General features: G+C 27.8%; 2 protein-coding genes across 2 annotated transcripts; one reads left to right on the forward strand and one right to left on the reverse strand.

The window, feature by feature from the left end:
- The first annotated feature begins 705 nt into the window (after window positions 1–705).
- Window positions 706–3,479, forward strand: LOC112717182 (uncharacterized). The gene is made up of 2 exons (XM_025769284.1): window positions 706–3,013; window positions 3,430–3,479. Exons 1-2 carry the CDS (start codon window positions 706–708, stop codon window positions 3,477–3,479), a joined length of 2,358 nt encoding a protein of 785 aa, XP_025625069.1.
- Window positions 3,480–7,192: 3,713 nt separating this feature from the next.
- Window positions 7,193–10,094, reverse strand: LOC112714714 (transcription factor bHLH112). Its single transcript, XM_025766375.2, has 7 exons — window positions 9,514–10,094; window positions 8,858–9,362; window positions 8,597–8,713; window positions 8,430–8,495; window positions 8,199–8,264; window positions 8,047–8,097; window positions 7,193–7,901 (listed from the first exon to the last, which is right to left on the reverse strand). Exons 1-7 carry the CDS (start codon window positions 9,870–9,872, stop codon window positions 7,722–7,724), a joined length of 1,344 nt encoding a protein of 447 aa, XP_025622160.1. The 5' UTR covers window positions 9,873–10,094; the 3' UTR covers window positions 7,193–7,721.
- Between the last annotated feature and the right edge of the window lie 2,694 nt (window positions 10,095–12,788).

Genomic DNA, 12,788 nt, shown 5'->3' on the forward strand with positions numbered 1-12,788 from the left:
TTTCTCAGCCCCCTCTCTTTTTGTTTTATCTTTTCCAATCCCCCTCCCCCTCTCACTTTTAATTTCTACAAAACCCAGCCCAATAGCCCATCTGCCCATTCCCTATCCCTTTTCTATTTTCCAATCCTTATCTCTTTTTTATTTCCCAACGTATAATCACTAATCAGTTCCCCAATCCCCTTTTTCTATTTTTCAACATACAACCGGTCTCTTCCTCTCCCTCTCTTCCCACCTTGGCTTTCAAAAAATTTAGGTAACAATTTTTTCTATTCTTCTTCTTCTTTATCTCTTTAATCTTCTTATCTTTTACAATTTTACCTTTTTAACTCTTTTTTTTGTTTTTTGCAGATTAAAAAAAAAGAGTAGTTTAACAAGTGATTTTTCACTCCTCTTTCTCAAAAAAGGTTCTATTTTTATTCTTTTTTATATATTTAGTTATTTACTTAATTAGTTAATTTATTATTATTTGTTAATTAAGTTTATGTTATTATATGTTAGTTTGTATATTTAGTTTTTTTTATTAGTTAACTATTTAATTACAATTTTATATTATTTATACTAAGATGTTAGTATTATTGTTCTGAATTTTAATATTTTATTTTAAATTGAAATATAATTTTTATATTTTATAAAGATTTAGACTGTAATTTATACTTTTTGCTAAATATATTTTAAATTATAGGAACTTATTTGGCCATTTGAATTATGAGTAAGTTCAAAACCATTGATACATTTTTTAAAAGAAAAGATCAAGAGAATGAAGATGCTTCTACTATTACTACTCCAATACTTGAGGGGTCATCAAATTTCATTACTTCAAGTTCTTCATTGAATAGCTCAAAGCGTCCACGACTTCTTCCAAATCAACTGGATGTTTTTCGTTTGGAAAGAGATCCTGGAATGCGACCAATGATTTGGAAGTTTCCTCCAAATAAAAGAGATGAAATCTGTCGGGCTTATATTAAAGTTGGGCCAAATCAGCCAATTCTTGATAATTATCCATTTTCTGGTGATAAAAGTCATCGTCGCTTTCAAGCTTCATGGTTTAAATTGTTCCCATCTTGGTTAGAATATTCTATAGAAGATGATGCTATATATTGTTTTCCGTGCTTTCTTTTTGCTAAGGAACCTTCAATCAATACGGGTTCAAATGCTTTTATTGAGAATGGTTTCAGGAATTGGAAGAAAGTAAATAGTGGAAAAGAATGTGCTCTTTTGAATCACATTGGCAAAGGTCCTAACTCATTCCATCATAAGGCGCTGAAATCATGTGATGATTTGATGAAACAATCACAACATATTGACAGACTTCTTCATAAGCAAACATCAGAAGAGATTGAAAAGAATCGAATTCGACTAGGAGCATCTATAGATTGCATTAGATGGTTGACATTTCAAGGTTGTGCATACAGAGGACATGATGAAAGCCAAAGTTCAAGCAACAGAGGTAACTTTTTGGAAATGTTAAAATTTTTGGGATCTTACAATGAAAGAGTGAAACAGAATGTTTTGGAAAATGCTCCAAAAAATGCTAAGTATACTTCAAATGATGTCCAAAAAGAAATTCTACATATTCTTGCTACTAAGGTGAGAAATTCAATTAGAGAAGAGATTGGAGATGCCAAATTTTGTATTATTGTTGATGAAGCTAGAGATGAATCTAAAAAGGAGCAAATGGCCATTGTTTTGAGATTTGTTACTCTAGATGGTTTTGTTAAAGAGAGATTTTTTGATCTTGTGCATGTCACTGATACTTGTGCAACAACTTTAAAGAAAGAATTGATTTCTGTCCTTTCTCATTATAATCTCCAAGTTGAAAATATTAGGGGTCAAGGGTATGATGGTGCTAGCAACATGCGGGGTGAGTGGAATGGTTTGCAAGCTTTGTTTCTTAAAGATTCTCCACAAGCATACTATGTGCATTGTTTTGCTCATAGGTTACAATTAGCATTGGTGGCAGCTTCAAGAGAGGTACTTCAAATTCATGAATTTTTTACTCAATTAAACTCTATTGTCACTATTGTTAGTGCTTCTTCAAAAAGACATGATCAATTACAAGAAGCTCAAGCAATTGAAAATGCAAACTTGGTTGCTCAAAATGAATTAGAAACAGGCAAAGGTGCGAATCAAATAAGCACTTTACAAAGAGCTGGGGATACTCGATGGAGCTCTCACTTTAATTCTATTTGCAGTTTGGTAAAAATGTTTACTGCTACCAATATTGTTCTCAATAATATCATTGAAGACGGGACAACTTATGCACAAAGAGGTGAGGCTTATGGTGTTAGTAAAATATTATTGTCATTTGAATTTGTTTTCACTTTGCACTTGATGAAAGAGATTATGGGAATCACTAATGTCCTTTGCCAAGCACTGCAACAACAATCTCAAGATATTCTTAATGCAATGCATATTGTTTCTACATCAAAGTTACTTCTTCAACAATTAAGAGATGGTGGATGGTGCAATTTTTTTGCAAATGTTAAAGATTTTTGTGAAAAACATGAAATTGAAGTCCCTAATATGAGTGCACAATATGTTTTTGGAAGAGGTCGATCTCGTCAACCAAGTGTGACAGTTGAGCATCATTATCGAATAGATGTATTCTTGGCAACAATTGACTCTCAAATACAAGAGTTGAATAGTAGATTTAATGAGCAAACAATAGAGCTTTTGACTTTGAGTTGTGCTTTGGATCCTAAGGACAATTTCAAATCATTCAATATTGAAGAAATCAGCAAGTTAGCAGAGAAGTTTTATCCCCTTGACTTTCCTTCTAATGAGCTAAATATTTTGAAATCTCAGTTGCAACATTATCAGCATGATATACCAAATCATTTGAAAGGCATTGGTACACTTTCTGAATTGTGCAACAAGTTGCAAGAAACGGGAAAATCAAGAACTTATCACATGGTTGATAGATTAATACGTCTTGTTTTGACTCTACCAGTGTCTACAGCAACAACAGAAAGAACTTTTTCAGCAATGAAAATTGTTAAGACAAGACTCCGAAGTAAGATGGCTGATGAATTTCTTGCAGACAATTTGGTCATCTATATAGAAAAAGAATTAGCAGCTATTTTTGACACAAATTCAATTATAGATGATTTTGAAAATAGAAAAAAATGTCGAATAGCCTTTTCATGATACAAAACTGTAAGTAGTAATTTTTATATATTATTGTCTTATTTTGATTGAGATTATATATATATATATATTTTTTAATTTTATCAATAGAAATAGTAATATAAATTATAACACCGCCCCCCCTAAATAGTTAGCCTAGCTCCGCCCCTGTTTTTGTATATAAGATTTCTGTAAATATAGATGCAAATTATTTCGAAAAAAAAAATATTTGACGTAACTTAAAAGAAAAGATAACTAAAGTGTTTGACTTTTGTGCCATTTAACCGGATTTTGTTGCTTCAGACATATTCCTAAAGTCAATTCAAGTGATTTCCCTCGTGTTCATGTTTTAGAATATGTTCAACTCCTTCCCCATAGAAAAAACAAACACAGAAACAAACAAAAATTCAGAACGGCAAAATCAAACAATGCAAAGAAAACAAACACCATTTGGAACGAATATAGTATAGCATAATATGAGAAGACAGCATCTATCCTATTGTGATAATTTTATTTAACTGGAATGTTGGATTAGACTATATATTTTTTCCAATGTTTGCCCTCATTTATTATGTTATAATTTCAACAGTAGTTAAAGTAAAAGAAAGGAACCTAGTGTCAACAGTCAATATATTATTTATGATGTGATACAATAAAATATAAATACTATATGCACTTATGCAAATCTTTGCAAGTGGCAAGTTCAATAGATGGTGATGTCATGCACACCTTTAATTTTACATCTCCGGTAGATATAGTAGAAGCATAATTTGTGTATCACTTCTCAAATTATTCTCTGTAACCACTTGTCTTAAGTTCAATATATATATAATATACATATATTGTTTGGTATTAACTTACAATAATCAATTAATCATACAGAAAATAGTTATTTACTTACTTTATAAGACCTTAGTGAAACTAATGAATTATAGTTCAAATAGCATAGTTTTCTCATACTCAATTAAGAGGTTGTGAGTTGGAGTCTCCTATCTTTGATTAAAAAAAAAAGACCTTAGTGAAATAATCAAATGGGCTAACTGGGCTACCATTAACATGTAAGAGACTAACTGGGCTACCATTGGGCCTAATTGTAAATCAAATGGGAAATTGATTACCCAAAAAAAAAAGAGATTGAACACTGATTCCATGGCTGATCATTGAGTATATGACATTATTACATGATTTTCTAGGAAATCAACCAACTCAATGCATGTTATTGCAGATACAACTAGTCAATCCTACACTTTTTACTGTATGTTAAAGTGTGAAGCTATGGAGAATCTAAATTATTGATGGAAAACATCACAACACTTCTTAAAGTTAATGAGATCGAACATTATGTTTAGGTCAAACATACAAAAAGGGAGAGCCTGCACCCATCTCCCACCTACCAAGAATAATCTGACATAACATATATATACATACATATCCAATCTTCATTCTCGATCTCTTTCAAAGAATTTAAGCCGTGTTTTATTGTGTGATTGGATTTGCAAAAGTAAAAAAAAGAAGGAACTCTTTACATGCATGCTATGCTGAAAAGTGAAAACTAAATCTTGAATTACAAGATACAAACAAACTATATAGGCTAGCTATTGATGATGATTAGACAAAATGTACCATAATAACAAAAGCTTATTATATATCACAATAAAATGATGATATATGCTTCTTGTTTTTCTCTGTCCTACTTTATGAAATTCCTTTTATGCATCTTATTTATTTAAAACTAAGTAAATCGCACCTTTATATACAGCAAAACTAAGATTTGATATCCAAAACAACGGAGTAATCCAGAGAAAGAGAGAGTGGTAATGATCCCAAGATGCTTCAAGACATGGAGGCATGTGTTAAGCTGATTGGTGTCTATATCTTTTATCAATTCAAAACTAAAACATGCAATTGATACAAGCGAGGGGCAAGAGTAGAAACTAATTAACAAGTAGATTTTTGTAACAAAAGTGATATTTTGTCAATGAGTAATAGTTCAAATGGCATAATCTCTCCATACTCAATTAAGAGATTGTGGGTTCGAATCTCCTATCTTTAATAAAAAAAAAATTGATCACACTCAATAGTCAATACCAAACGAATTCTTCGGCTTTAAGCCTCCTCTATATATATATATATATAAATATATATAATGCACAATAAGAGTATTTGCAGTTTTAATTTCAGTTGAAGACAATATTTATGTATATATCCTCGGTATAAACATCGTAATTAGATAAATTTAAATAAATAACAAATAATCTAGCATAAATTTTTTTAAGAAATTATATAGAGATAATATTCAATTTGATTTCTCAATAACTTACACGTCGAGTTAAATCTCAATTTGGCCCCTGAAATTTAGCTTGATATTCAAAATGATCCCACAATTTCGTTGGCCCCAATTAAAATTCTCAAATTTGTAATTGTGCCTCCAACTTATCCCTGCGATTATCTCCGTCACCGGAATGTTGATTTAGCGCAATTGCATGATATGGTGGACACAACTTAAACGGACGGCGCATTGGTTTGGCACCCAAACCCTTTGAATACCACGTAGTGTAAGGATTTCTTGATATTTTGCAACTTATGATCGTCCTAGTGGAAAGAAAGAGAATTTTAACCCACAAAAAACTGAAACGACGTGGTTTCCAAAGGGTTTGGGCACGACACCAATGTGTCGTCATTTAAATAGTGTCCACCATGTCATGTAATTGCATCAAATCAGCATTCTACTGACGAAGATGATCGCAGAGGCAAGACAGAGCCACAATTGCAAAGTTGGAGGTTCTAATTGGGGCCAACAAAATTATGGGGGTCATTCTGAGCAACGAACTAAATTTTAGGAGCCAAATTGAGATTTAACTCCTTACACGTCCTTGAAATTTTAATTGTCTTTATTTAGCCCCAAATATTGTGGACGTAACTCAATGTTCCTAAAACAACTTTTTGACACACAAAGATTAATAGAACGTTGACGTGGATAGATATATAATTTGGGTCGCACCGAATTGTCAATGTCAACACTCCACTAATGTTTGTGTATTCAAAGTCTAACTATATAGATATATAGTTATAGAACAAATATCGAAATGAAATAGATAGAAATATAGAATAAGAGAATATTTTAATAATAAAAAATTTATTTTGAAAATATAAAATTTATTAGTAATGTGAGTCATATTTATAAAATTTAGGAACTAAATAGATACCATTAAAATTTCAGGACTAAATTGAGGTTGACAAATAAATTTAAAGACTAAATTGAGTATTAACTCAAATTATATATACAGAAATAGTTTAATTTCTTAATTTTAATATACTGTAAAATATTTTACAAAATTATCTAATCATATTGTTATTTTTTAGAAACTATTTATACAGTTAATATAAAAAATAGTTATTATTACTAACATAATAATATATAATTAAATGTATGGATAAAATTATTTTATTATATCTAATTATATGAAAAAAAATAAATGATTAAATTATAACATTTTTACATCTTAAATAAAATAGGACGTCAAAGAGTAAATATCTACCAAGTTGAGATGAAAATTATAAATTCAACCTCTCATATTTGTAAGAGAGGAGAAGACAACAAAACTATTAAAATTTTCTTTAAACAAAAACAAATATGATATATCTGGATATGATTTATATTTAAACTACACTTTATTTAAATTGTAACAAACCCATTTTTATTTTATATTTCAATTGATAAGTTGACGTTTATAGTCAAATTAAAAAATAACACGTACTATTGAAATTTGATTGAGTACTAATTAATTGTACTAGCTCATCATTCTTCCAACTTTGTAATTAATGCATAATTATTTATTGTATACTCTTTTCATTTTAAAATAAATATATTTTACTTTTTAAATTTATTAAAAATCAATGCATCATAACAAAATTAATATATATAGACCATGAATTGTCTAAACACATTACTTATTTCATGACCTTAAAAAAAACTTCTTTTAAGATAAAATACCACATAATTCACATTATATCCTCTTTGCTTTCCTTTTGAATAATAATATTAAATATAAGGACGACACTTTAATTACAAAATATAAATCATATAATATATTGATTAATAATTTAACATACACGAAAAAAAGACTCTTGAACTAAACAATTCCACATGCTAAATTCAAGGCACATAATGTATGTATTTCTAACAACTTAAACCACAATAAAATTTCTTTAATCTAATATAAAATAATGCTGCCAAAGTTAGAATTTGTTTATATTCCTCCTTTGCATGGAGCTTATAGATTACTACTAGTATTAAAACATGGAGACTATGAATTCATTCTTAACTACTGGCTAAGATAGGAATGTATATTCTCTTCCAGTGGTCACTAATCATTAACTACTAGTGTACATCATTTTGCCTTTACTTTTGATTTTTTTTCTTCTATTTTCTTTTCCATTTCTACTTTTTTTCCCCTCAATTCACAATTGATGTCACTATATTTGCTTCTTTTTCTCTATTATTCTTCTTAAACAAATAACTATATATAGTTATCACTTTCGTAGATGAGTAGTTCTCCACTGGAAAGAATCTATTACATATATTTATTATTGGCTCATTGATGACTACCTGCCACTGCCACATTCCCGACGAGTGAGTTTCCAAATGTAGGCGTCCAAAAATCAGCAGTGGTCTCAGTAGCCATCGGAAATGTGCTTGCAACTGGTACCAAACAAAGCCCTCGACTATTCAAATCTTGCGTTAAACATTTTGAATCCTTTTCATAATCACATCCCTTAAAATAGAAAAGAAAAACTAAATAAATAGATATACAAATTTAATATCTCAAAAAATTTACATGTACACTGAAAGTATACAAATAATATTTGGTTGTGTATGTATATAATCACGTATTAAAAAAGCATTTTGTTTTATATTACCTGTTGATCTTGAATAGAAGACCCATTTTTCATATATGGAGCTGTTAAAACCTGATGTTAAAGAAAAAAAAAAGGCCATATTTAATTAATCAATAAACATAATTTTTACTATTATTTTATTTTTGTTTATTTGTTTAAAAAAGAAAGCATACATTGACTTGATCATGAAGAAATTTGATGTACTCAATGGCTTCATGTAGAACCGATGCAGTGTCCGTCTACATACAGATAAAAAATCAGATTAAAAACAAAGTATATGTGATTAATTCGTAGCATTATAACTTTTAAAAAGGTAAATAAACTTTCAAACAATGCCATAGATAGCTACTCATTATGACAGGGTGGAAGAAGAAAAAAATATCCAAAACGAGAAGAAAATTCACCTTTCCAAAAGGTGATACCAATTGCTGAAGAGCAGTAATTCGGTCCCCTAACTTTTCTTTTCGAACCTTTTCATACATATCAACATGTAAGAGTAGTTTTATATATAGATTATACGAAGTAGTATATAGAGCTAGCTTGATGGAGTTTATTATTTAAAGATTAAAACCTTAAAAGTAGGCAAAGGAGATGGCGTTTCGATTCTCGTTTTTTTGAAGACGCGCCCAGAAACATTTTTGCTACAGACTGATGACGATGCTTTTTCTGGAGATTCTTCCCTCTTCAACTGCATATAATTAATAAATCAATTTCTATTTCACTTTAATTTATTGCTAATGAACACATAAAAAATTGATAAATTTTCTATGATTATTAAATATATTATTACATTTAGTAGTTAACATACAAAAATATATTAATTAATAATTACCTTGTTGAGTGGAGTACTAGTTAGAGCATTATTGGGTTTGCTATTATCAAAAGTTGTTGGTGGTGTTTGATATAGCTGTGGTTGAGAAGAAGACGAAGAAAAGATATCAGATCTTATACTATAAAGTGTCTCTTCAGTTGAAGCATTACAGAAAGGAGTATTATTTGAGAATTGCAATCCATTAAGTTGCTTTGGCTCCATAAATGATGAAGGCTTCATAAAGGAAGACACCGTAGACCATATTGGTGACAGTTCAGGAAGGGTTGGTTGGTTAGTTGTGAAGAGTGATGATGATGAGTCAGTCGAACCAAATAGTCCTGCTTGCATCAACGGATAATCATAAGATGCAGATAACGATGATTCAATTGTAAATCCACTACCCATTGAATTCGAAAATTCTTGCTGTTGCTGGATCTGTTGTGAGTTATTATTAGAAGGATCTAATCCCGTTTCTTCTTGAATCACAACAGATTGGAAATTGTTTTCTGACCTTTCATTACAACCGCTGCGGACAAATCGATCAGAGAAATTAATTTATTACAGTGATGGATGATTCTTTTTCAAAAGAGTATAACAAAAGAAAAGTTTTCTTTCTTCACAATAGCACTCATAATAAGATAGAGTGGTGAATTGAAGATCAAATTAAGAGTACTTACAATAGAGAAGGATTATTCCAAGTGAATGATGGTGAAGATGAGAAGCCATCACTCATCATTTGTGAGGTGGAATTGATGAAGATACTCCCAACGGTTCCACCTGCTACTACTGATGCTGATGTTGATGATTCATTATTACTACACTTGTTTGTATCTTCTCCTTTGAAAGAAGATTTTGTTGTTGCTCCCTTGAAATCCATGAAATCAGAACCTTGCCAGAAAGAGTCATAATTATTTGCTGAATCGTTAGCAGCTGCTACAGAACACGTCATTGATCCCCCCATCAAAGAGAACAAGCTTTTGTTTGAGTTCCACCAATAGTTATCACCACAAATTGTAGCTTGAAACTCCTCAGCCATTTCTACGTGCTCTTTATCTTGTATATTTACTTACCTGATGACCACATATATATATGTGCGCGCTAGCTAGCATGTTAAGAGTCAATTGATTTTATATATGGAATGGTTGGAGGCAACTACCAAAATCTCCTTATTATTACAATCACAATTACAGAATGATTAGATTAAACAAATCAAAAAGAATTTTGAATCTAATTCTAATTCTCCAATTCTAATTTTTCTATATAAATTAAAAGTGAAAATTCAGATATAGTTTGATAATTTAATTAAACTTATCAAATCAAATAAAATAATACTTAATTATCAACTAAAGATAACTATATATAAATATTTACTTAAATTAAAATTTAATAAATAAGAGACTACTTTAATAAAAACATTAAAAATATCTTTTTTTAAAGATATTTATATGTGTCTTGTTATTATTGGACATCTTTATTAAACTTGTTAATAAATTATTTTTTTAATAAACTAGAACAAAATTAGTTTATTATAGCAACTATTAGATCCGGTTTGATCCAATCGAATTGCGCAATCTAAATCGAATATCTTTAATTTTTTTATAAAAAGACAAATATATATTTGACTTTTTTATTTTACAGACATTTGAATCTCTAAAAATTTAAAAATACAATTAGATCTCTAAAAAAATCAGTTTTATTCTAATTTGTTAAAAAATTTAAAAATAACCGGTTCATTAATACGTCCAATAATAATACAGCACGTAAACGTCTTTTACGCGTCTTTACGAAGTATCCCCTAATAAATTTGTTTCATAGAATTTGTCGAAATCAAAATCATATCCTTAAATTTAATTAATATTTTAAAAAAAATTTCTATTAAAATAAATCAATAAAAAAAGAAAATAAAAAAAAGACGTGTATTTATCTTCCTAAAATAATTATAGTAGTTAATTTGATATACTTGTGTATTTATCAATTTCCCTCCGTTTATTTTTAGTAGAATATAATTAATAAATGATGAATACATTAATTGTGAACAATTTGTATCCTTTATGTTTAAATTTTTGAGGATGTCACGATAATAATTTGCGGACAACTATAATAACAATATAAATTGGATGTATTTAACATAATGTAAAAGGTATTGACATTTTATAATCAACTCATTATTATTTCTTAAGAAAAACTTTTATTCAATCAATTTAAACATTAATTTTACGACCATGTTTATATATTTAAAAACAATTTAGTAAACGAAAAAATTTTATTAGCGGCAATCATGACATCTCATCGTCTCAACAACTAAAAATGACGTTTACACATGCCATATTGTACATTTTTATTTTTACTAAAATATATTTTTATTAGATAAAAATGGAGTACATGTAGTACAAAAAAATTAAAAGTGAAATAATAATAAATTCTTATTTAAAAAAGAGAAGACAAACAAAAAAATTAATCATATATAGCAAATAATAAAATATGATAATATATTCGAATTTATATTTTTAGTACAGAGTTTTCTCACGTCATACCAAATTAAACACAAAATACATAGAATTTGAAAAGCCCTAATCTAAATTAATACAGAATAAACTCTTATAATTGACTAATAATATTAAGAAATTAATGAATTATAGCTCAAATAGTATAATCTCTTTATACTTCTCCTTATTTTCGATAGAAAAAATAAAATAAAAAAATAATAATAAGAAAAATAAAAACTAGATATTGACACCCTAACATGTTATATCATATCCAATATTCAATATTTCCAATACTTGTTATATATTGTATATAAAGTTGGCATGTCTTTGTATCTAAATTGATAAATTAAAGTTAAATTATTTTGGTAGTTTTATAGTTATTTTTTGTTAATTTATAATTAGTTAGATTCTTATATTTTAAAAATTTTTAATTAGTTTTTATATTAGTTTTAAATTTGTAATTAGATCATTTTAATGGTAAATGTTTACATTTATCTTACAATAGAAGTATATTCCGTTAAGTTATTTGTTTTTAAAAGGATAAAAATGTAATTACAAATTTAAAATTAGTGTAGAGTTTTAATTAAAAAATTTTAAATTATAAAAACTCAGTTATAAATTTGATAAAATTATAAAATAATCTAATTATAAATTAATTATCATCATTTTTTAAAAAGAATAAAAGCAAAAAATCAATAAAATAATTGAATTCGCCTAATAACGAAAGTTATTTGCTATTCTTTTTTCATATAAATATTTGTTCATTCCTCCTTATTTGACATTTTGGTCACTCAACTTAAGGTTAATGGTCAAATTAGCTCTTGAAAAGATGGATTATTTTCTAAATTTGTCTCCAACTATCTTACAACAAAAATATATTCCGTTAAGTTATTTGTTTTTAAAAGGATAAAATGTGATTATAAATTTAAAATTGGTGTAAAATTTTAATTAAAAACTTTTAAATTATAAAAACTCAGTTATAAATTTGATAAAACTATAAAATAATCTAATTATAAATTAATTATCATAATTTTTAAAAAGAATAAAAACAAAAAATCAATAAAATAATTGAATTCGCTTGATAACTAAAGTTTATTTGTCATTCTTTTTCATACAATTATTTGTTTATTCTCCCTTATTGACATTTTGATTACTCAACTTAAAGGTAAATGGTTAAATTAGTTCTTAAAAGATGAATTATTTTTTAAATTTATCTCCAACTATCTTACAACAGAAGTATATTTCGTTAAGTTATTTGTTTTTAAAAGGATAAAAATGTGATTATAAATTTAAAATTGGTGTAGAGTTTTAATTAAAAACTTTTAAATTATAAAAACTAAATTATAAATTTAGTAAAATTATAAAATAATCTAATTATAAATTAATTATCATCATTTTTTAAAAAGAATAAAAGCAAAAAATCAATAAAATAATTAAATTCGCCTAATAACTAAAATTTATATGTC

The sequence above is a fragment of the Arachis hypogaea genome, chromosome 10 (genome assembly GCF_003086295.3).
Source record: "Arachis hypogaea cultivar Tifrunner chromosome 10, arahy.Tifrunner.gnm2.J5K5, whole genome shotgun sequence".
NCBI lineage: Eukaryota > Viridiplantae > Streptophyta > Magnoliopsida > Fabales > Fabaceae > Arachis > Arachis hypogaea.

Bases quoted from the DNA above. Each gene is read 5' to 3' on its own strand.
- LOC112717182 (XM_025769284.1), top strand. From the start codon at position 706: ATGAGTAAGTTCAAAACCATTGATACATTTTTTAAAAGAAAAGATCAA. The intron at 3,014-3,429 runs GTAAGATGGCTG...TTGTTGCTTCAG, and splicing joins TGTTAAGACAAGACTCCGAA to ACATATTCCTAAAGTCAATT.
- LOC112714714 (XM_025766375.2), bottom strand. From the start codon at position 9,872: ATGGCTGAGGAGTTTCAAGCTACAATTTGTGGTGATAACTATTGGTGG. The intron at 8,714-8,857 runs GTAATTATTAAT...AATTATATGCAG, and splicing joins CTAGTACTCCACTCAACAAG to TTGAAGAGGGAAGAATCTCC. The intron at 8,098-8,198 runs GTATGCTTTCTT...CTTTAACATCAG, and splicing joins TTCTTCATGATCAAGTCAAT to GTTTTAACAGCTCCATATAT.